Here is a 23,509-nt window from a genome sequence, read left to right on the forward strand (position 1 = left end):
CCAGACTGGGCTCCCAAGAGAGAGACAGACAAAGGGTTAGATTTCCCACAAGGCTAAAATCAAATCGTAGTACTGAAAATAAATGCTCATGAGGCATCTCTGGGCCATGAAAGGTTTTATAAGTGGCTGAGAGGAACAGGTTTATCTAGATATCTTTCTTCAAACTGGCAGAAGACTGAATTGAGAGTATGGGAACTGGCTGCTCTCCTGGGAAGAGAGGTGGGAAAGGTTTGTGTAGAACAAAAGATGGGCCACCTTGCTTCCCGTTCCTTGCCTTCTGCCTATCAGTTGCCCTTGAGCAGCTATACTCTACTTTTGGTTGTGGCGGCAATACAGGGAATTCCAGTGTGCCTTTTGCCCTGCCCCAGTGTCTCCTTGGACAACCCTACTCTCTCCCCACCTCACCACTTGCTCCTGCAGCTGGAGATCTAGGTCAGTATGAGTGGGTGGGTGAGAAAGAACCGAGAAGAGACTCATCCAGACGTGATACCCCGCAGGGCAGCAGTGACAACACTTTAACCTGAAAATAGACTGTGTGTCTATGACATTATTCAAATCATATGCAAAGTCAGGAAGCCCTCTGTCTCTATTTCTAGCAAATTGAATGTGGCCCTGGTGGAAGCATCTTGTTCCAAGAGTCGCCCACCCAGAGAGATGACTGCGCAGTTAGCATCCATCTCCGCACTGCGAGACTGGCCTCAGGACACGCACCCCTCCGTTCCACTCCCAGGCCTGGGTCTTTTAGGCTATTCCTTGGTCTGCTAATCTTGGTGTGAGTGAGGACACAGAGGAAGCAGAGCACCCTCCTTGAGGCTGATGTGAGGCAGACAGGAAAGGTAGAGAGAACTGTCCCTGAGGGTCTGGATACCACAAGGCCTTGGTAGGAAAAGGTCATCAGCATCGAAGCTCATGCTCCAGGGACCACCTGCACCCCCAGTTCGGTGTGTTATAGACACTCATCACCCCCCCAGCGAGGTTCCTAACCGCACAGACTCTCCCTTTTTGTAGAGGTAAGAAAACTGGAGCCTGGTGTCCCCCAGGAAAGAAGGGCAAAGCTGCAAAGTCAGTGGGTTTTCTTCTTTTGAAGGCAGACATGTTCTCTGAGGCTCTACGTGGAGACAAGACCTTAGATACCGTGACCTCCCAGGAATTCTGACCTCCCAAGGACTCTTCTAACCCTGGAGGGCAAAAGCCAATTCTCCTTTCCCAGATCCCAGCCAGGCTTCTTATAACTCCTTTTCTGCAATTCTCCTACTGCCCTTCTGCCCCCTCTCCAACCATAGTGTAGTCCTGGGGGGGGGGGGGAATGTAACGACCAGGGTCTGGGAGGAGAGAAAAGGCTAACCCTGCTGGCTCCCAGGACCGCCCTTCTTTCCCCCAGAACTGATCTAAGCTCCGGAAAGGAGGGCACTGTCTGTTGTGGGGGCTCCATGTGCACAGGTTCCAGGTATGAGGCCTACTTGGGGACTGCATGGAGTCGGAGGACCTCCGTGGTAAAAGGAATGGGGGTATCCTTTCTGCGGACTCCGGGGAGGTGAGGATCCCATTTGAGGAGGTCATTGAGAACACGGAATTGAGGCCGGCAGGTCCAAGCCGCCTCTGCATAAAGACACAGAAATCTTCTTTCAAGGTATGGTTTTCAGGGGACAGTCCCCGCAAAGCAGAAGCACTAGGGAGGCCACCGACGTTGGCGCCTGTGACGCGGCGAGGAGATCCCCACCGCCGCGAAAGGTTTCCGCGCGGGGGCGGGCAGGCGGCGGCCGCCGGGTAGCCCCGTCGGCCAGCAGAGGGCGATGTGGCCGACACCGAGAGCAACCCGCTCCCAGCCCAGGGTCGGAAATGAGGTTTGGGCCGCCACGGGAGGTTTCAGCAGGGACAAGCGCGAACTGTGACCCGTCTATTAAGGACAAAGCCCGGGCCTGATACCCTGGGACCTTTACCTTCCCCGTCCCCTCAAGTTCCCTCTGCGACGGGCTACTGCAGTGGCACCAACCTAGGAAGACTCAGCAGGATCTCAGGATTCAACTATGGTTTATTGAGGACCTACTATGTGCTAAGCACGAGCTAAGTGCTCTCACAAACAGTATGTCCAGGTAAGAGACTGTAATTTCCATCCTGGAACACCTTCCCGCCCTCAAGACAGAAGCATTAGGCAGACTGCTCACACCAATGCCCCCTTCCCTCCCTGGCTGTTTTCGCAACACCGGGCCCCCTTCTATCAACCCTCTCCCTGTCACTTCATCTTCTGCCTCAGACCTTCTCCTCTTACGGAGTTTCTAGCCTTTAGGAAGCTGCTGCCTTCCATTTCTGGCTGTGGAGTCTCAGAAGGAGCCTTTTGGCCCCCAAATCCAGTAGAGGGAAAATCCTTCAGGGAAGGACTGATTCCCGGGCTGGGTGGGTCCCAGTAACCAGAAGACGTGAAGCAAACTGCCTCATGACGATCTGGAAACCCAGCAGGTCTTTCTATTTTCACCCGGTTTCACTTCCTGGTTCTCCTCTGGGCCTTGCGCAATCTGGAAGACAGGCCTGGGAAAGTGCCCCAGTGGTGATGGTGGAAGAAATACACAAGAAGCTGGTCTGGGGAGGTTATGCTGGGTCATTTACAACAGGAGGGGAGGAGGTTATGTTGGGTTTTTTTTTTTACCTCCTTTGAAGAACCAAGGGTCCCTCTCCACCCTGCCCTAAGGGCTGAGGGCTGTGAGGTCAGGTCTCCCAAGCTTGGGGCCGTCCTTCTCCTCAGCCTGAGCCCCAACCCCCAACACCTCAGGTTCTACCTCCAACCCCCTGCCCCCCCAGCCCATCCACCTGCCCAGGGTTTAGGGTACCCTCCTCAGTGCAGGGACACACACCCTTGACTTTCAAATGCAGAACTTTCTGTGTCTTTCTCTATAGCCACCAGGTTCTTTCTAGACACATACTCTGTGGGGCCCAGCCAAGGGTGTGGGCCTGGGCCAGGGGCCAGTGGGAGCAGGAACCTGGGTGCTGGAAGTTTACTGGCTGGAGCCAAATTTCTTCTGAGCCTTGGAGGCCCTGCAGGAAGCCAGCCTTCAGTCCCTCTCAGCCCTGGGCAGAGAAGGCAAAGTCACAGAAGGAGTGAGGGCTGGCTTGCCTGTCAGAAGGCCAGGGACTGTTTGAGCCCAAGGAGGGCCACTGACATGGAATTAGGCAGGAAATGGAGCCTGCAGAATTAGACGAGGAGGCATCTCAGACACTCCTGGCCTCAGAGGAAGTTATTTTCAAGTTCTCATCTGGAGGCGAATTGCCAGAGGCTGGAGCATAAGGAGTAGAAGACACTGATGAACTGAGCTCTGACACAGGCGGAAATTTCAAAGAAAATTAGAGCTGGAAAAAACCTCAAAGGACATCAAGACTAAATCTTTCAATGTGTAGATGACGAAACAAAGGTCCTGATTCAGGGAAGTCCTCATTCTTACCACTTAGAGCAGCATCTGGGACCAGAGCCTGGGTCTCTGACTTCCAGCTAAGCCTTTCCCCGGCCACGCTGGGTCTCAATGTCCCCTCAGTTATTCTGAAAGTCCTGGGCCTTCCCCATCTGACCTGCCACTTCTCCACTGGCCTATGACACTGCCACCCCCACAGCAAGACTCCTTTGGCATAACACCCCAATAAGTCAGCTGGGGTGGGGGTAGGAGGAGGGGCCCAGGGTCAGGCCCCAGCTCTCCCAGGCAGCTGGCAGGCAGCTAGCAGGGGTCTTGTCCAGGAGACTGAGGCCCAAGGCGTCATGGAGCTGAGATACAAACCCACAGGGAAAAACTGATGGGCCCCAGGTGTTGAGGCCAGAGGCTGAGGCTGAGCAGAGCAGGGTGTCTAATGAAGGCTGGACAAGGCCTGTGCCACCCTGGCAGCTGTGGTTGGGCAGTGGGGTTGACCAAGGGCAGGGGTTAGAGTGCAGGCCCAGGCTCTGGGCCCAAGAGACTGGGATTCCATGGCTTGGCCATCTTGGCTCTGGGGCCTCCTTTGCATCCTGTCCTGGGGTAGCAGGGGGTGCGCCCAGGCCATGAGGGTGGGGTAGGAGCCAGGCGTCAGGGAGCCTGCTCCTCTGAGCAGGCCAGACGCCGGGCCGGGAGATCGGGTTTCAGCCCAGCTGTATTTTTGGCTGGATGGGCTAGGGGGCCGAGCTGGGCAGGCACAGCCTTTCCCTAGAGGGGCACCCCCCTCTCCTGCACACACTCACACTACCTCCACCCAGATAGGCCACCATCCACCACCCACCCTCACACACAGTGCTAGCCGAGGGAAGTCAGGCAGCAGGCTGGTTGCTAGTGAATCACTTTGGGCTTCTCCAGGCTGTTGCTGAGTTTCTGTAGTGTCTTCTTGATCCGTAGTGCAGTGAGACGGGCAGAGGGGTTGGGGTACCAGCATTCCCTCATCATCTGAGCCAGGCCTGAGAGGACCTGGGGGGAGGAAGAGAGGCAGAAGAGAGGAAACAGACATGGGTCAGGGAAGATGAAAAGGAGAAGGCGAGAAGGATTGCCCAGGAGTGGGGAGACACAAGGACAGAAAGGATGAGAGGACAGAGATTAGAGTGTTGAAAAGGAGGGGGAGAGGAAAGACAGAAGTGGTAAAAGGGGAAATGGAGGGAATCAGGCAAGGATAAGAATAAGATACAAAATGGAAGAGGAAGAGAGTAGAGTGAGAAGGGGTACGGGGAAAGGCAGGCAGCACAGAACGAGAGACGTAACTCAGACCTTCAGGAGCAGCCAGGCTCCCCTTGGTGAGTAGCGTCTGTACAACACCTTACTCCCATCCCTCACCAAGATCCAAGAAAGGGGAGCTATACAAGCCTGGGGCTCCCACATCCCCATTCGCAGCCAGACCTCAGTGCAGAGGGCGGTGTCTCCCAGCCCTCCACCAACCTGGCGGGGCCCAGACACTGGAAGAACAGGTGGTGAGCATGGCCCTAAACATGCACATGTCCAGGGAGGAACCTGTCCCAGGAAGCTCAGGGGTCTCAGAATGAGCCAGCCCCACCTCGAGCTGGTTCTTGAGAGGGAGTGTTTATGAGTGTGTGCGTAGGAATGGATGTGTGGCTTTTTGTGGACATATAGGTTGTGCAGAAATGTACATGTGTCTGTGTATCCACATATTATGTACATGTGTACAATTACTCATGCTTTTAATGAACATTTATTGAGCACTGATTGTGTGCCAGGCACTGATTGTGATAAGTAATGGGGATGTAAGAGTTCGTAAAGGAGACAAGCTGTTTGTCTTCACAAGGCCAGCAGCCTGGCACATACATGCACGTGTATGTATCTGAGTGTATATTTAAGTAGAAGCATGTGTGTGCCTGTATATGTTTATGTACACGTATGTATGTGTCTGGTAAAAGTATGTGGAGTGTTTTGTGAAAAGACAAAAACAAGCAAGAACAAAAACTTCTAGTAAGAAATGCAGCAGAGAGCCTCTGAGTTTTCTGGCAAAAGGCAGAATTCGGAAAATCCCCAAATAACCAGAGGGTCCCTGGGAGTCCACAGGTCAGGGATGTGGGAGGGAATAGCCAGGAAGGCACCCTGGAATCTATCCCCCAGAATCTATCCAGATGAAGCAGAGGCCTCAGATACCATTTCCTGAGCACAGAAATCCCATGAGCCACCACCCCATGCCGTCCAGGCCCCACGGACGCCTCACCGGGTCTGCAGCCAGCCGGTTAGGGATGGTTGGCGTCTGCTGGTCAACACACACCACCTTCTTCATGTCCTCAAAGCTGGGGTCATTGGGCACCACATCATAGAAGGGTGGCCTGTAGTCTTCCACTATGCCTGGGGGTATAGGGGGGCGGGCCAGTCACACGGGACCCTGAAGGCCCAATGCCACCCAGAGGAGAGCCTTGCCCACCTTCTGTCCAAGGGGTCAGGAAACCAGTTGCCTGACATGCTACTATGCCTGAGAGGAACACTATCATATTATACATGTATTTATAAATAATAATCACTACTGCCATTTATTTTGCACTTACCACCTACCAGGCATTGTGCTACAAATGCTTGACATGTATTATCCTATTAGTCTTCACAATAACCTGATGAGGTGGGTACTGTTATTACCGGCACTTTACAAATGAAGAAACTGATGCTCGGAGAAGTTGAGCCCAAAGTTTTACAGCTAGTCATGGCAGAGTCAAGACTTAAACTCATCTCGTTGGATTCCTAGGCCAGATCTTGTTCCAGTCTTCCAGAGCTGCTTCCTACCCAAGGCCTGGGGACTGCTCCCAGGTCACAACTATCACGGATGCCCAATAATACCTAAAGTTTACTAAGCACCTACTATGTGCCAGGCACTATCCTAACTGCATTGCATTAAATCCTCATAACAACGCTATGAGGTGAGTAATACCATGAGGTCCACTCTTTATATATAAACAATGAAATTAAGACCAGAGAGGTTAAGAAGCTTGTCTAAAATCACACAGATAGTAAGTGACAGAGCTAGGATTTAACCAAGATTTAGCCCAGAACGTCTAACCAAAGCCCATGCTCTTGATCTCCAAACTAGGCATAAAGGAGGCTAGCTGGGTGACTGCTGGATGAGGATGTGGAACAAAGAGAAGGGGGAGCAAATGCCTCTCGTAAAAGAAAGGGATGTCTGCGTAGGTCCAAATAACATCACCTCTCTCAGGGATGGCAGAGGCCTCTGCTGACCCCATCAGCCAGCAACACCCCATCCCCTCGTTATACCAAGTGCAGTACTTAGCAGGAGCTTTCTGAAAACAATGGCTGTAGAGCTGCAGACAGCTCAGGCAGAAGAGGCCAGACTCAGAAAAAGCACCCCACGCCCCACCCTGCTTCCCAGGCCAAGGCTGGGGGCCAGGGCCACACAGTCGCAACCTCGGGAGAGCCTGCGCCAGCTGTTCTCCCCATGGCGGGCTTCCAGGCCAGCCCCTGTGCCGCTCGCGCCCTAATCAGTGCTACACAGAGGCCTGAGCGTGTCTAATGGGCCTTTAATCAGTGCCGGGGCTGACACCAGATTACAGTGTTTATAATGCGCCATGAATCTGTGTGGGGCTGACAGAGCTTCCCTCCGCCCCAGGAGCCTGCCGTCAGCCTCCTCCCCAGCCTTCACTGGTCCAGCCTTCCTTTCCTGCCTGCCTGCAGCCTGGTCCGAGGGGCCTCAGCTCCTCCCAGGTGTTCCCTTCCCCGACCCAGGCCTCTAGAGCTGACTCTGAAAATTCACGCCTGAAGAGGCAGGGATCTTCGTCCCTAGAGTCTCCCAGAGGGTCTGCTTCCACCTTGGGCTCCACTGGTCGATGACTATGGAGAGCACATGAAGCCTGGCATGGGACGGGCTCCTTATAGACACTCAGGAAATGAGACTGTCCCTCTCCCCAAGAAACAGAGCTCCAGGGTTGTCCCCAACCTATCAGGGCTCCTGGGAGCCCCTCCTTATGGGACAGCCGCCACAAAGACTGACAAGCCTTCCTTCCCAGTCCAGATTACCACCCATCATCCAGCCAGCCCAGGGCACTGGCCACCGGGCTGCCCGCTACAGGGCTAGCCAGCAAGAATGGGGTTCCTCTGCCTGCTCTCAGCCCCTCTAAATCTGAGTCCCCTGTGGCACCTAGAGTAATAACGAGGCAGCAATAAGCAAACCATGCCAGCACATTATATCAGGTATTTTTATAGGCAAGGAAACCGAGGACCAGAGAGGTTTAAGTAGTACAGTGTTAAAGAGCACTGGCCCCGGAGTCAGATTGTCTGGTTTCAGACCTCAGTGCTGCCTCTAGCCAGTTGTAGATCTGTGCCTCAGTGCCCTCATCTGTAAAATGGGGATGATGCTGTGTCAGGCATTCATTCTGACAGCAATAATTGCTACAAATATTTATTGAGCTCCAGAACAGCCCCAGATACTGTCCTAAATACTTTACTTGGATTATCTCAACAACTAGAAACTATTTTTATTCTCAATTTACAAATAAAGAAACTGAGACACAGAGAAGTTAGGGAACCTGCCCATGGCAAAATCAGGAATTGAACCTGGGTTGTCTGAACCCCAACCCACACTCTTGCCACTAAGCAATACCAGTTTCCTACCAACACAGGACGATTCAATAAGACAAGACATGACATCTGGTACATATTTAAGCTCAATAAATGTTAGCTGCTATTCATATTTCTGTTATTATCACTTACTCACGATTTGACGGCCAGAATCAGACTCTCAGATACAGACGAACCTTAAAAGTTTGCTCAGCTGAACCAGCTGGTAGGTGTCAATAAAGGGGATACGGGTGACCTGGTCACAAGTCCCTCGGGCCACAGGCACCAGCCATGGCAGGAAGCCCCCATCTCCTGCCTGTCTACCCAGGTGCCCCGTTCCCTTTTCCTCATCCTGCGTGTGCTGGGTCCTCACCATTGACAATGGTCCGGCGGACGATCTCCCAGAGCACCAGGCCGAAGGCCCAGATGTCCGTCCATTTGTAGGACTCGAAGCAGTCGGTCCGGATCTGCTCATCCAGCACCTCTGGGGCCATGTACCGCTTGGTGCCCACTCGAGGGTTGTTGCCAATGTCCAAGTAATCACTCCCCTGGGAGTGCATCACAGCCAGGCCTGTGGGCGTGAGGGCCTGTCACGCCTGCAGCTCACCTGAGCCCACAGACAGGCTGGGGTCCATGGGGCAAGGTGGGGAAGGAGGTGTGACAGAGTGGCAGGCAAACGGAGACCTGCCCTGACGTGGACTGGGAGAACTGTCCTAGTTTCGCTTCACTCGTGTAGTGTTCTCTAGGTTCCCAAGAACCCAGCGAGATGTTAGTAGGCAAGGCAGGCATTGTTATGCCCATTTCACAGAGCGGCACCCCAAAGCCTGGTGAGGGGGAGCGATGTAGTCAGTGAAGCCAGGATAAGCCAGGTTCCTGGCTCCCTGCCCCTTTCTCCCAACTCTTGGAGCCTGGGTGGTGTGGTAGAAGGAGTTTGGACTTGAAAAGAGTGTTAGGTAACTTCCGGGGCTCTTGTGGAGGTGAAATGAGACAGCAAACATCTCTGTACGTTTGAAAGCACCAATCAGCATTGTGGTTGTTGGCAGGCATGCAGCAGGCAAAGGCGGAACCAAGCAGAGAGGAAATGCGCCAGAACTTCAACCCTGGCCCCCTGCAGAGGACCTGCCACTACCCCACCCCACTCACCCAGGTCTGCGATGCAACACTGCAGGTTGCTCTTGACCAGCACATTCCGGCTCTTGAGGTCTCGGTGGGCAATGGCCGGTTTACCCTGTGTGCCGAAAATCTCCACGTGCAGGTGTGCCAGGCCACAGGCCGCGGACACGGCTAGCCTCAGGGCCAGCTGGGGCTCCAGCGGCTGTCTCTGCAGAAAGTCGTAGAGCGAGCCATGTTCGTGGAAGTGTGTGATGAGCCACAGCTGCGTGCTCGAGTTGCGCGAAGTCATGTCCGAGGCGATAAAGCCTGTGAGCAGAGGGTCAGATGGGCTCAGCAAAGGGGTTAGGGATGAGAAAGGCTGGACCAGTCAGGGGCAGGACTGGGGCTGAAGGCAGAGGACGCAGTAGGTCAGGGCAAACCTGGGGCTGGGGTGGAGGCTGGTCTGGCTTGGGTCAGAGAGGAAGCTGGATTCAGAGGTGGGGGCTCAGAGCCGGCTAGGAGTCCTTCCGGGTTGGCTCATGGTTCAGAGGCTGGGGAATCCAGCCCTGAGTGTAGGGGAGGAAAGCCCCAGGTCTGGCACAGAGCCCCCCGCTTGCCTAGGATGTTGTCGTGTCTGAGCAGCACTGTGTTGTAGATCTCAGTCTCCCGGAACCAGGACTGCTCATCCCGCGAGGAGAAGATCTTGACAGCCACACTCTCACCGTGCCACAAGCCTCGCCACACCTCGCCATAGCGGCCCTTTCCTGATCCAAGGGCCGGAGGGCAAGGAAAGGGTCACTCAAGCCCCGGAGCACAGTAGCTCCCAGAAGAGACCCCACTTGATGCTGCACTGACCCATCTGCAGAACTTCTGACACACGTTTACCTTAATCCAGCCCCAAGCCCAGCTGGCAGGCCGCCCCCATCTGCCTCTTGTTCCTCATCAGCTACCTACAGAAGGAGCTAGTCCCGACCCATCTCCAACCCACTGGCTGACCAGCGAATTCCCATTCTGAACCACACCTGGCCCTGCCTGTGACTCCAGAGCCCCCCAACCCCACAAGTTCATGGGAGCCCTTGGTCCCCATCCCTCAAGCTCACCCCCTGCTTACCCACACACTCCACCAGGGCAACCTGCCGCGCCACTGTCCTCTGCACAAGGAAGGGGAGCCCCGAGCCACTGCCTGTGGTACAGTCGCTGTCCAGAAGGTCCTGTGGGTACCAAGAGGCCACTGAGAGGTTGTCCCCACCCACCCAGCCCCTTCTCCCTCAACCTGGGTCCTGCTATTGTGTCTCTGCATGCTCCTCAATCATCCAGCCCCCCACCCCCTGGAATCTGAGTGTCTGTGATTGTGCCTTTGTCGGCTACCTGTCACTCTGCCTCCCTTCTGATTCTGTGGCTCTGATCTACCCCTCCCCCCATCCAGTGCCCCAAATTCCCCATGCCCATACCCCCAACATGCTGTCCCCCTGCTCAGATGCCTTCAGGATGAGGCTGGACTCGCCCAGCTCGCTGTGCAGGCCCCGCTGCTTCTCCTGCTTCCGCCGGACATGCCACAGGCCCAGGACACCCAGGGCCACCAGGGCCAGCAAGGCCAGCACAGGGCCCAGGATCAGAGGCAGCTGGTCATCTCCTTGCGGCTGCTTCGGAGTCGGTGTGGCTGCCAGAGGAGGGACACTGAGGCCCAGCTTTCACCAGGCTATGTCCTCCCCCACCTTGCCACTCTGTCATCAGATCCCAGGGCCCTGCCTCCCCAACTCTCCTGGCCAGAGCATGAGAGGAAAGCAGGGCAGGAGGGCAGGGTCTGAGAAGATGGGGGGGTGGGGCTGCTGGACGTACCCTTCAGCACCAGGGACACATTGTGATTGCAGAGGAAGCTGTTGCAGCAGTAGTGGTTGACAAACTCGGTGGGGCGCCCCCTGCAAAGCTCCTGGTTAAGGTTCCCGCAGCCCCGATGTTCCTGGGGGTGCTTGCCCTCCTCCCGCACCAGCACTACAATGCACCAGGCCCCCTGGCAGGTAGGCCCCTTGCAATGTAGGTTCTCACACGTGCAGGTCACCAGCGAGCCCTGAGAGGGCTTTATGGGGTCACCTGGGAGACACAGCGGAAGCTTAGTCACTCTGGGCCCAACCCCCCAGGCTGAGCCCAACACCCACTACCCTCTGCCTTCTGACCTCTCAAACAAACCCCTGGAGGTCCTCAGATTATCCTTCCCTCCAGTGCCTTACCTTCCACCAAGGGGCAACTGAGAGTATGAAAACCAGGCCTCTGTCCACTCCCTGATCCTACGACCTCCCTCCGAGTTCCAGGCCCAGCCCTGGCCCCCAGCCCCAACCCTGAGAGCTTTCCCAGGCCCCCTCTGCCAACATTCCCCACTCTCGGGACCTCCAAGATAGGAGTTCCCACCCCAGAGTCTGGTAGAACACCATCCTGCAGGTTTGCACCAAGAGGACAGCAAAAAAGGGTTGGGGCAGCTAGTCTAACCCAGCTCGTCTTCTGCCCTCCAGCCAAGCTCCAAAGTCCTTTCTCTCCAAATCTTCAAACTCAGCCCCAGCAAGAGCTGAGCCCAGAAAGCTCTTTCTCCGTTCAGGCCCCTGTTCCCTACCTGCTCCCCCAGTACTCACCGTGGGTCAGGCCCAAGACCATCAGTAGCATTAGAAGGTCTCTCCTGGAGGGGTTCAAGGTCATGGTCCTGGAGAGAGGAGCAGGAGAGGGGGTGCAGTAAGATCTGTGAAGTGTGATCCCCTCCATGTTTTCAACCACTGACCGTGGGTCCCTCCCATCCAGAGGAAATCACTGGGAGTGGTTTTTTTTTTTTTTTGGGGGGGGGGCAGGGAGGCCTCCTCCCTACTCCCTGTGTCTGGCTTTGAGGCGTGGCCTGCAGGGGAAGTCCTGGTTCACTTCCCCATGGAAACCATCCTGTTGGGGTAAAGGCGGGGAGACGTTTAAGTGAATGAGCTCTGCACCCCTCCTGCTGAGCTTTGACTGGAGGGTGCAGAGGGCCTGGGGCTGGGGTGTAAGAATCATGTCTTCAGAACCCTGCCTTCTGTCCTCTGCCTCTTGCCCACCCCTTCCCAGCCTCCATCTGTGCCTACCCCTTTCCCAGTGCCCCCCCCCCCCAGCCCTGGCCGCCTCAAACATAAACAGGCTCCTGTCTTCATTTCCTGCCATTCAGGGTCCCACCAAGCTGGGAACAGGAATCAAGATTGTTTAGATTGGGGTCTGGATAGAACAAGCAGGAGTCACGCACAGCGGGAAGCTCAGGGCATGTTCTTAGGGCAGGCTGGAGCAGCCACCTGGGGCCAGAACACCCCATAAAAGAATCTGAAGGGAAGACCTTGTGAATCACAAAGCCCAGTTCATTATTTTAGAGAAGACGGGATTAACGTTCAGATAGGAGAGGAGACTTGTCCAAGGTCAGACAGGATTCAGTGGCAGTACCAGGGGTATAACCCAAGTGTTCAGGCTCCCAATCTAGTGCTCTTACCACTCTGTCTCCCAATCCAGAGTAACAATCCATGTCTGAGCCCTCAAGGATGTAACAGCCATACAGCTTTGACAGTGCTGGCTCTGTCAGAGGTGAAAGGAACCTCTGCAACCTCACCAGAGTATAAGACGTCCTCTCTGTGCCACTCCCTGGTCCCCTTCTCTTTCCTTGCTGTCCTGGGAAAGGGTGCATGGGGGTAGGGCAAATGATGTGGGAAGGGAAGTGAAACACACTTAGACTCTGAATGTTTGACCTTCCATGGCCGGTTAAGGTTGAACTTTTCCAGAAGTTTTGTGGAGAGTGTTAAGGGGAGTAATTCTGATCTATGACAGTCCCCAGATCAGGTCCCAAATCAACTAGTGCTTCAGAAGCCACCCTCTTCATTTCTCAAAGGTTTAGAACAAGAAGATAAGGGCTGAGGCTGCAGCAAGAAGGGCTAAGGTCAGACAGTAAGAGGGATTTTCTGAATGGTGGAGAATGTGCAGGTGTGTACCTGGGGCAGGTAGCACGAGGGAGGGGGAATGCCTTCTGGCATCATATGGTAAGGCTGGTAGGGCTGGGCGTATGGACACAGGCTGCAGAAGAGCCAGAGACTAAGAATGGTGCCAAATGAAGATCCATGATGTTGAGTCTCTGAGGGCATGATGGCTGGGAGGCTTTGGGGGCCAGTTTCGTATGCCTCTCTGGCTGGTGGCAGCTCTGGCTTTCCTGCCTGGGCTTCCTCTGCCCCAGAGGCCCAGGGCTGGGGAGGAAATGGAGCCCTGGGCTGCTGCAGCTGTGTCCCCAGCCTCTGCCTGACCTCTTGCCTCTTGCCCCTCCTGGCAGGCAGTGAGTATTCTAACAGGCACTCTGTAGTGGATTGGAGATTGGAGAAGGAGCACCAGACAAGCTGAATTTGTCCACTGGGGTACAGGCAGGAAGCCATCCTTGGCAGCCTTTGCTTGCCCAGAAAGCAGCTAAGGAGAGGGTATGTGGCAGGAAGGAAACCGTGGAAAACAATGAGGATGAATCTGGCATCCTCCTAGGCTCCTCTACCCATGCTCCACTTCTCTCACCATGCCCCAGGCCGCCCTCTCACCTACTTTATTACACGTCAGAATCACCTGAAGCGCTTGGTTAACAATGCATTCTGTGGTCTCACTCCCACTCCAGATTCTGATTTAGTCCATCTGGGACCAGCAGAAACATGCTTTTCTTTTTTTCAAGTTCCCCAGGTAATTCTGATCAGTGGGTACCATACTAAGAAATGTGTCCTACACAAGATTGGTCCCCATGCTTTCATTTCAGAGAGCCTGCTGGGTGAATGGAGTGGGGTGCGGAGGGCGGGACTCTTACACCCACCCAGGAACCACCCCCTCTACTGGAGGAGAAGGGACACACAAAGCTAAATGTGGCGGGAGGGCAGAGGGCAAGGGCTTTGCTCTTGGCATCCACCTCAAGCCTCCCAGGTTGGAACAGTGCAGGGAGGGCCTGGCAGCATTTGCAGAAGCCACCTCTGGTCTAATACTGGAAATGTGGTGTAGTAAAATTGTGACTGTCCAATCTCTTAAATGTCCCAGCGTAAGGTGAAGTACAGGAGGGTGCTGAGTCCTGGCCAGTCCAAACTCAGATGTGACCCTGAGTGATTCACTCTGAAACCTGACTCGAGCACAAATGGACCCTGGGGCTTCACAGTATCCTTTCATTTCTAAGCAAAACTTCATAACAGATCTCCTGCTGACAGAAAGAAGTATCACTGTTATGGGTCAGAAATCACAAATGCTAAACTAATATGGAACATTAACTTACCACTGTGAAATCTTTAGTAATGAGAGTTAACCTTCTCTGAGTATGACTTGTGTGCTATGGACTGAACTTTTAACTGTTGATCTCATTTAATCTCACAACAATCCAATGGGAAACCGAGACTTGGGGATGTTAAGTCTCTCGCCCATAATCACCACGTGTGTCTCGATCAACTTAAGTTGCTGATCATAAATCCATCCTCAGTCACTTTATTCCTCCAATTGTTTGATGTTTGGTGAGCCCCACAAAGGAGGAAAAAGAGCAAGTGGGTCTTGGTGACATTAACAGATTGTCTGCTGCTGTTGTCAACAGGTGCCCGAGGTGGGTGTGTTTAGATGGAGAGACAGAAATCATCTGTTAGCTGTAGGCTTAGTCATAGGTGGGCGAACCAGAGTAAAGGTGTGCTTGGAAGGTGGTTGTCAATTTTTCCTCCCCATCACACCTGAGGGATTGATAAAACCCTCTCCCATCAGCAGCAGTGTGGCTCAGCCCAGCAGTGACTGTCACAGGACTGGAAGTGCCTCATTCTGTGCAACAGCAGGTCTGACCCGAACAGCAGAGGGCCAGACTGAGCTGCTCCTACCAGGCTGCCCCTTCCCAGACGCAAAACATTTTCATTAGTATCACTTCATTAGCCCTTCACAGCAGTGGGATACAGCACCACGCCTGCATTTTAGGGTCTCAGACAGAACGCAGGGACAGCAGAGTATAGCACAGAGGTCAGGATGTGGGTTCTGGATCATGTAGACTTGGGTTCAAATCTTGCCTCTGCCACTTAGAGCTATGAGATTTGGAGCAAATTAAACTTTCTGAGGGTTAGGCTTCCCTGAGTAAAATGAGAATAGTGCTCATTTCATAGGTATAATGTAGGAAAATTATTTAGCAGAGTACTAAGTGGTAATAGTAGGCACTTAAAGGTTAACAAAAACTCAACTGTCCATTTACACCATCCATGGAGCTTTAGACAAGTGACTGAGGTCTGAATCTGCTTCCTCTTCTGTAGGATGAGTAAAACAACCCTTCTGCTAAGGTGTGTCAAGGATCACATGAGAAAAATATGTGTCTGTGTAGTAAGTAGTCAGTAAATGGTAGCCATTTTTTAACCACCCAATGAGATGGAAGGACAGGTACTAGGACAAATGGGGTCGTCAGGGATTATAGAGAACAGACCTGACTCAGCCAGAAGCTGCCCATAAATAGAGGGGATAAGAGCTACTTGGGCTCTGACCTTGGAGAAGAAAAGAGGGGATGGGCTCAACCGCACTGGCCTCCAGGGTGGACTGGAAACCTCAGGGTCCCGCCAGGATCCCTCTGACCTGGGTCCTGAAGGAAGGCCGTGGCACAGGGATGACCTGGCCATGCAGGGTTGGAGGTGAGGTTTGTGGCTGGAGTTGTCCTGTCAGAGCCCTTAAGAAAGAGCTGCAAGGGCTGATCAGGGAAAGCTGGGCTTCCAGGGGAGGCTCAGAAACATTTGAGGTAGACCCTCTCTGCCAGGTCACGCCAGCCCCCAGGAGGGACATGTGACCCCTTCTGTGTGAGTGAAGCAGGATAGGAATCCTTCTGCACATTTTACATGGATGAAAACAGGAGGGCACACAAGTTCAGCGACTGGCCCCAGGAGTTGTCTGATTCCCAGTCTGCATGCAGTCCAGCCCCCTCCCAGTCTCAGGTGGAGTAACAGGCAGACGTGCTGGAGACTGAGGGGCGGCTGCTGTCCTGATGACCTGGGGCTGACTGCACGGCGAATTCTCTGAGGGGCTCTCCGGGATGTGCCCAACGCAAGGGACCATTCGGGGTGGGGTCAGGACACGCTCCCCCCCCCACCCGGCCGTGCCGGTGGACCTCTTCTCACCTCTGGGCCTGCCCTGCGGGCGACGGGGTGCAGGCGTATGGCGGCGGCTGCTGTCGCAAGACGAGCGCTGGACTGGACGGTCGGCCTGCGTCCGGGCGCGGTCCAGGACTGGGCTGGGGCCCTGGAGGGGCTCGCTCGGCACGGCTGGCGCGACGGCCTCCCGGGACTGGGAAAGGGGCTGGAGCAAAAATGTTTCTTATTCCAGCGTCTTCCTGCCTGGCCCGGCTCCACCACTCCCTCCTAATAAACCGTTTCCTATTGCCCAGCTCGCCTACGGGCCGCCCGTTCGCCCCTCGCTGGGGCTGCAGGACCCAGACCCTCCCCCGCGCAGCTCCCAGACCCGAGGGGCAGCTGCCCCCTCAGCCGCCCCCAGCTCGGGGATCGCTGCCCTGCCCCGCCCGGAGCCTCCCACATCCGCCTCCCCGAGGGGGCGGGCCTTGGACTCGGGCCGCGGGGGTCGCGTGGGGTCTGGCCCAGAGCTGTGGGAGCCGGAGCCACAACCGGAGGCACCATCTGAAGCCGGGGTAGGGGTGGGGTGGGGGCGCCCCCTGCCGCTGCGAGCCTCTGAGCGTGACCTGGCATCCCCGGATGGGAAGGGGGCACCGAGGGAAGGACATGCGAGAAGGGGTTAGAGAAGGGAAGTTACCTGTCCTTCCCCACCTTCCACCCGGGTTCCCGGCCTAGGAGTCTCACAGCAGCAAGGGCAGAGTTTGGGGCTGTCGGGGTCTGGAAGCATTCTGGCCCCTCCCTCAGGGACTCCCCACTCGGTCCAAATGCTTCAGCCTCCTCTCTTCGGCCCCATCACCCACTCTTGTCCCCTCCCTTCTTCCGCAGCCTCTCTGCTTAGCTCAGGGTAAACAGGCCCAGATGGGGCGGCTCCGGGTAGGTGGTGAAGACGGTCTGAGCCCCTCCAGCCTGCTGGCCCGCAGTGCAGCCAGTGACAAGGACCCCTCTCCCCACCGGGGCAGCCAGGATGGAAGAAGAGGCTGGGACCTTTTTGGACTGCTCCCTTGGAGGCAGGCCTCTCACCCCACCAAATGGAGCTTTAAAGATGGGTCTGGAGCCTTCCTCCAGATACTGTGCTGACAAGGTGGACAAGGCATTGGGAGGGGAGCAGAATGCCTTCTCTCCCAGGGAGAAATACACTCTTCTTCCTGATGCCCTCACACAGGCTCAGAGCACTTCCATCCTTGTCTTGCTTTGCTCCAACCACTGTGAGCACCCTGGAGGCAGGACTCCAGTTTTATTCCTACGCTCCTGGTTATCCACCAAGATTGTAGTCTGGGAATCCAGACTAAGTTACATAATCTTAGAAAAGTGACACCTCTCCATGCCTCAGTCCCCCATCTGCTAAATGGGCATAATAAGCAATGCTGGACTCATAGGGTTGGCTGATCCTGATACTGGGTAGGCCCTCAATGAAAGTGTTTAAATTAGTAAATGAAAAGGCTGAGGAGGGGGTGGCCTCAGCCGAGTAGAAAGACGTGGGTATCAGAAGCAAGAACAGACCTCTAAGTTGTCTTGCTCTAATATGGATATTCTGTGAGATGGGCCAGGGACCCCCGCCCTTTGACAGGAATAGAGACTGGGGGAGACAATGACTACAGGCTCAGACATGCTTCAATTGTTGACTGACTTCACTTCCTTTGCTAAAACCCTCCCCACTCCCTAACCGGCAGCCGCTTCACAACTCGTGAGCATGTGAATTCCAGAACCAAGACACGCCCAAATTTCAATGTCAGGGCAGAACTATGTTCCTGCAGCCAATAGGAAGTACTATGGGATTACGGTATCTGCTCTTGCAGATTATAGCGGCCACTTGGCACTCTATTAGCTGGAGAACTGGGAGTGTAGCCGCGTGTCCATCTTCCATACCCACTCTCTCCCCTGCCCTGCTATGGCTTCAGAGAAACCGCTCCTAGCCCTCGCCTATGGATCTCTATCCTGGGAGGTGGAAGTGTGGGCTTCCCCAAGGGAAGCATTCAGTTTGAGACACACATTGAGAACAGAAACATCGAGATGGACAAGAGCTGAGAGTCCCTAAGAGAGTCAGTGGGAGTGGGGGGTTTTTATCAGGGAAGGGTTCATGAAACAGATACAAGCAGAGTACAATTTGGAGGAGGAAGACAGAGCCCAATGGGGGACGGGCTGTATGTCAATGCTGGAGTCTCCCCCACCTCCCTGGCATTGAGCCCTCTGGACCCTGACTGGTGGGTGCTCTTTGGAGATTCTTGTGAACCCCATGCCTTCCACAGCACGCAGAGAACCTGGGGAAGGCATCAGAGGAGGGACGGAGTTGGAGAGCGCCGTGGAGACTGAGCCCAATGAGGAAAGGAAAAAGGAATTGCAGACTGTGTCCAAGTCTACAAGAATTAATTACTCAAAAGGACCAGCTGTTCCCCATAATCAGTGAGGACAGAACAAGAGGAAACAGGCCCAAAGGACTAAGATTTAAATTTAGATATTCAGAATTTCCCAGCAGTATGAAGCAGAGGCCTGGAGATCCTGGGAAGGTTGTGTGGGTGAAATCTCAAGGAAAGTCTCAGCTATGGACGGCAGGTGACCTGGAGTCTGGCATAAAGGCAAGGGAATGGACCACTTGACTTTTCAGAATCAGCTATGAATACTGAGTTCAAGCATCACTCTTGCCACCACAGCAGGGCCAGTTTCATGATTGTTTAGACACACAGGGCCCCTCCCCACACTTGGTTTAATGCTCTTTTGTTGCCATCTTGAAATTCTTAATAATGTTTGAACAAAGGTCTCAGCGTTTTCATTTTGTACTGGGCCCCACAAATTATGTAGCCGGTTCTACACCAGGCTAAGTAGGAATAAAAAGGGAGGAAAATTAACTGAGTGTGAGCTGGGCTTTGCTTCCCTTAAATTGCAGACTGGGAGATTTAGATTAGACATCCTAGGGCTTTTTCAAATGTGAGAGACATAAAAACAGTAGAACAGGGTACCTGAGGGGGAAGAAATGTGGGTTTCCTATAGGAAAGAAGTGAGGCAGTGCCTATGAATTCCGTTTCCCATCTATTCGACACAGAGGAGAGAGTCTCAGCTTTGTGGGCTGGGTGCAGCCAAATTTTGCCTGAAGGAAGAGGAAGTGACCTCTCTAGGTGTCCTGTAGCTCATGGCAGGAGGCATCACGGTGTCCTGTATTCCAGGCCTGGATCGCCTCTCTGGGCCGATGTACACTGAGGTATTTACTTGTAGACCAGATATTCCCAAAGGTCCTTCCCAGCCTTACGAGATCTTCTTTGTCTCTAAAGTTCGGGAAACTACCTGGTCTCGGGCCCTGTCACCACAGCTCAGGTAAAAAGGCAATTTGGCTAGTGTCAAGGTTTGGGGAGGATGGGGACAGCCCAGCACCTTAGGAAGAGGCTGGCAGACAGGGGCCAGATTGTCCGAGCCACGTCACCTGACTCTTCCTCTCCAGCTCCTCCAGGATGTCTCCTAGTTGGGTTCATCCGCTCCTGGTCCACCCCTGAGCCCTCGGATGACTCATCTCAGGATGGAACCTCTGGAGGAAGGGCTGGCATGTCAGGGCAGGAGTCTGAGATTAGACGGTGCCCACACAATGCCTCCGGGTGGGTTGGCATTCAGCCTGGGCTCTGATGAGAAGCTGCTCCAGGACTGCCTCCTCCCCGGCAGTCCAGTGACCTCGGATTGTCCCTTTTCACAGGCCTCCTTGAGGCTCTGACTCTCTTCCACCAAACTGGCCCCACCAAAGGAGGAAGAGAAGAGGGAGTGGAAAGATCCGAAGGTTGGAGTTGGAGCCACTGTGTGTGAGCCTCAGCTCCCATACCTGTAAGAAAGGGCTGTTAATTCCTTTTCTGTCAATTCTCAGAATAAAAGCAATATGTCCCTGAGAGTCCTCTCTACCAGTTAAAAAACCCACACAGACATCCAGTTTGTTTTGAGGGAGGTAGGCCAAGCTATGGGGTAGCAGAAAGCATGAATTGGGGAGTCTGGAAACGCGAGGCTTGGTTGTGTGACCGGGGCCTCTATTTTCTTACTTACTCAAAAATGGGTGCTAAATGTTTCCTCTTCTACTAATAGCTAGCTACCTGGGGGATTGTTATACAGATAAATGTGTAGCTACTGCAGAGGACTTTGAAGTATGAGGCAGCCATTCTGAAAAAAAATTCAAGACATCCTTAATAAGCACGGGGTAAAATAAATAAATACAATTCTGCAGACAAGTTTATAACGAGAGCTAACTGTACCCACCCCCAGGCCCTTTTGCGGAGGCCAGACCCCTCCTCAAAGTTTCAGCTATTTGTTTCTCTGACATTTATTTCAATAACTCTAAATAATACATTTACAATGCTATAGCTAGATTTTGTTCAGATTTATTGAGGTATAATTGACAAATAAAACTGTAGATAACGTGTACATCATAATGATTTGATAACATACATTGTGATAAGATTCCTCCCACCTCATTAACACATCCATCACCTCACATATTTATCTTTTTTGTGTGTGTGTGAGAACATTTAAATTCTACTGTCTTAGCTAATTTCAATTATACAATCCATTATCAACTATAGTCACCATAGTTTACATTAGCTCCTCAGACTTTATTCATCTTAGAGCCGAAAGTTTGTCCACATTTACCAACCTCTCTCTATTTTCCTTCCCCCCGAGTCCCTGGCAACCACATTTTTACTGTTTCTATGAGCCTGACTTTTTTTTTCAGATTCCACAGGTAAGGGATAACATGCAATATTTGCCTTTCTGCTATTTATAGATTTAAAAGCTTCAGAATTTAGGTCATTTAAATTCTCTCCCTCCTAATTATTGATCGTTATGTTATTATTTTATAAATTTAAATAATACCCCCTTAGTTCCTGTTCTATTAGTATCACACAGTGTCTCTTGACTCTTCACTAATTAAGGGTAGTGGCCCCCCGCACCCTTCCCTAGAGCTGCAATTCTGCTGCAAAACAGGAAAACGTATCTATTAGGCAAGGTGATTGATCTTGTTATTAGTGGTGTCCAATTGAAACTCAGGACAGTGGGGATGTCTTGAGGGCCTGGCTGAGCATTTTGGGTGTTACAGGAGTTTCCACAGGCATCAACATATTTGCCCACTGTCATGCGGGGTGGCATGTGGGCTCTCAGCTCCCACTCCCCACATAAGAACGCAGGATATGGTGAGGCCAAAAAGGAAAACCCACAGAGCCATAGATAGGGGAGTCATCTGACTATATTCTTGCTGGTGGCTGGGTTGGAGACACAGGAAGCAGGAGCTACACTATCCGTAACCTGCCGTCTACTTCTCTTACAACCAACCTCACGTGCTAACTGCAATCAGTGCTTGCTAGCTCAGCCACCATCTTCTTGCTAGCCCCCAATTGCTGCTAGCGTAGCCACGGCAGTTATATTAGTGGCCAATGGCTCACTGGTTACAGCTGACAGCCAACTAACCACAGCTGACGGCCATCCAATCACAGTTGATGGCCATTTGCTATCCAAGTGAGCACCTTTCCACATGAGGGTGAAAGCCTGGAAACTGCACTCCTGGCTCTGTCCCTACATCCACTCTAAAGAAAACCCGGTCCTGGGGGGAGGGAGGATGGAAAATAGCAGAAGAGGGTTAAGGGGGTCAAACATATGGTGATGGAAGGAGAACTGACTCTGGATGGTGAGCACACAATGTGATATACAGATGATGTATTACAGATTTGTACACTTGAAATTGATGTAATTTTACTAACCATTTTCACCCCAATAAATTTTAATTTTAAAAAAAGAAAAGCAGGTCCTTAGTTTTCTGGGGTGAGGGTTGGCCAAGTTGGCTAGCAAGGGGGTGGGGACCTAGCAGGCTCTTGGGTGGTGCTGAGCGGACCCTTGCTACCTGAGGAGAGTCTGAGAAGTTAAGGGGACCATCCCCAATGGGGACAGCTTGGTATTTGGACAAGGATGGGTCCCCAGGATTTGAGAGTAGGTAATGGCCCTGGCTGGGAGAGAGATTGTTTGACAGAGGGGCTGAATGGCTGGGCGAGACCAGAGGCCAGCGGGATTTCCTTCAGCTCCAGCTACTCGGGTGGGTGGGACCGGATTGCTAGAGTTGGACACAGGAACCTGCCTTTGTTTCCAGCTGGAGGGGAAATGCCATAGATCCTGCCCCCTTCCAACCCCTCCAGCATCCATGCCCAGGCTCTGCGCTTCCCAGCACCAGAGAGCCTGGTACTGCGGGCCTTCAGCAAGCTCTTATCTCCAGGACCCCCTCATCCACAGGTCTCTGCTCCTTATTCCCCCAAGGCAGATCACTGGATGGATGTAGGAAATGGGTCAGGAGGTTATCCAAGGCAGGTCTGGAATAAATAGCCACACAGCAGGATTTAGGTTTCGACCTGCTCACCTCTCTCTTTTCCCTCATAAGGACCATGACTTCTCACAGTAAAGAAAGATACGTAGGTCTAAAGGGAAGACTCAGGGCAAGGCTTGGCCTCCCTCAACCCCCCTAACTCCTGTTGGACAGACTCTGACACTTCAACTGAAGTCAACAGGCAATGCATGGAGCTGGTTGGGCGGGAAAATGCAAAGCGTTGGAGAGCAGGGAGGATAGGAGGAGATGGACCAGGAGCTCCCGGGAGTGAGGGGTGGGTTCTTTATTTTTCCTTTGTAGTGAGTCTATCTGTTTGTGTACCTGCATGATAGTTTATGTGCGCTTGTGTGTGTGGCCCCTCTGAATGTGACTAGGAGTTCGCGGCCCAATGGGCCTGTGTGTACTTCTGTGCCTTTGAGCCTGAGGGTCCCTGTGGGCTGACTATGTGTCTCCATGTGACATTGCCTGTGTGACTGTGGTCAGAGTTTCCGAGTCCATCCAACCCCACGCCTTATCCTCAAGCCCTCCCTTCAGATCTGGTGTCTTCCTTAACCACGAAGAGCCGTGGTCCCTCTGAAGAAAATGAAAGAGGTGAACAGGTCTAAATTGCTGCATAACCATGTCAGATGTGTTTCTCTATAGTCAGCCGAAATCTGACAGGAGAAACGTCCCGAGAGATCAGGCCGACCATGGCCTGGAAGGAGGGAGGGAAAAGTGTAGGGGCGTGGTGGGCCTGGGGGTTCGTGTGGTGGACCATGCATGGATGTTCTCAAACATGTGTGTGACTGTGAGAGGGGAAGGGCTCCTGTCTAGATGCCCCTGTTTGGGGAAAAGGAACACAAACCAATGAGCCCTGACCTGTCTTTCCGTCCTCCCTACGTGTACCGGTATGCGCTCCCTTGCCTTCTCTTGACCCAACAGGAGTTTCCTGGGGCAAGGCCTGGAGTCACTGGGGA

At 53.4% G+C, this 23,509-nt stretch overlaps 1 protein-coding gene across 3 annotated transcripts; it reads right to left on the reverse strand.

Annotated features, from left to right (window-relative positions):
- Nucleotides 1–2,014: 2,014 nt before the first annotated feature.
- ACVRL1 (activin A receptor like type 1) lies at nt 2,015–17,004 on the reverse strand. 3 transcript variants are annotated; one of them, XM_019724532.2, is made up of 11 exons: nt 16,860–17,004; nt 16,214–16,391; nt 11,714–11,781; nt 10,929–11,180; nt 10,541–10,749; nt 10,201–10,300; nt 9,707–9,853; nt 9,141–9,416; nt 8,371–8,568; nt 5,653–5,783; nt 2,015–4,415 (listed from the first exon to the last, which is right to left on the reverse strand). In XM_019724532.2, exons 3-11 carry the CDS (start codon nt 11,775–11,777, stop codon nt 4,281–4,283), a joined length of 1,512 nt encoding a protein of 503 aa, XP_019580091.1. In that variant the 5' UTR covers nt 11,778–11,781; nt 16,214–16,391; nt 16,860–17,004; the 3' UTR covers nt 2,015–4,280. The 3 variants fall into 3 exon arrangements, with proteins under 3 accessions (XP_019580091.1, XP_019580090.1, XP_074181765.1); XM_019724531.2 differs by lacking the exons at nt 16,214–16,391; nt 16,860–17,004 and having other exon boundaries at nt 11,714–12,143; XM_074325664.1 differs by lacking the exons at nt 5,653–5,783; nt 16,214–16,391; nt 16,860–17,004 and having other exon boundaries at nt 11,714–11,890.
- Between the last annotated feature and the right edge of the window lie 6,505 nt (nt 17,005–23,509).

The sequence above is a fragment of the Rhinolophus sinicus genome, linkage group LG02 (genome assembly GCF_036562045.2).
Source record: "Rhinolophus sinicus isolate RSC01 linkage group LG02, ASM3656204v1, whole genome shotgun sequence".
Classification (NCBI taxonomy): domain Eukaryota; kingdom Metazoa; phylum Chordata; class Mammalia; order Chiroptera; family Rhinolophidae; genus Rhinolophus; species Rhinolophus sinicus.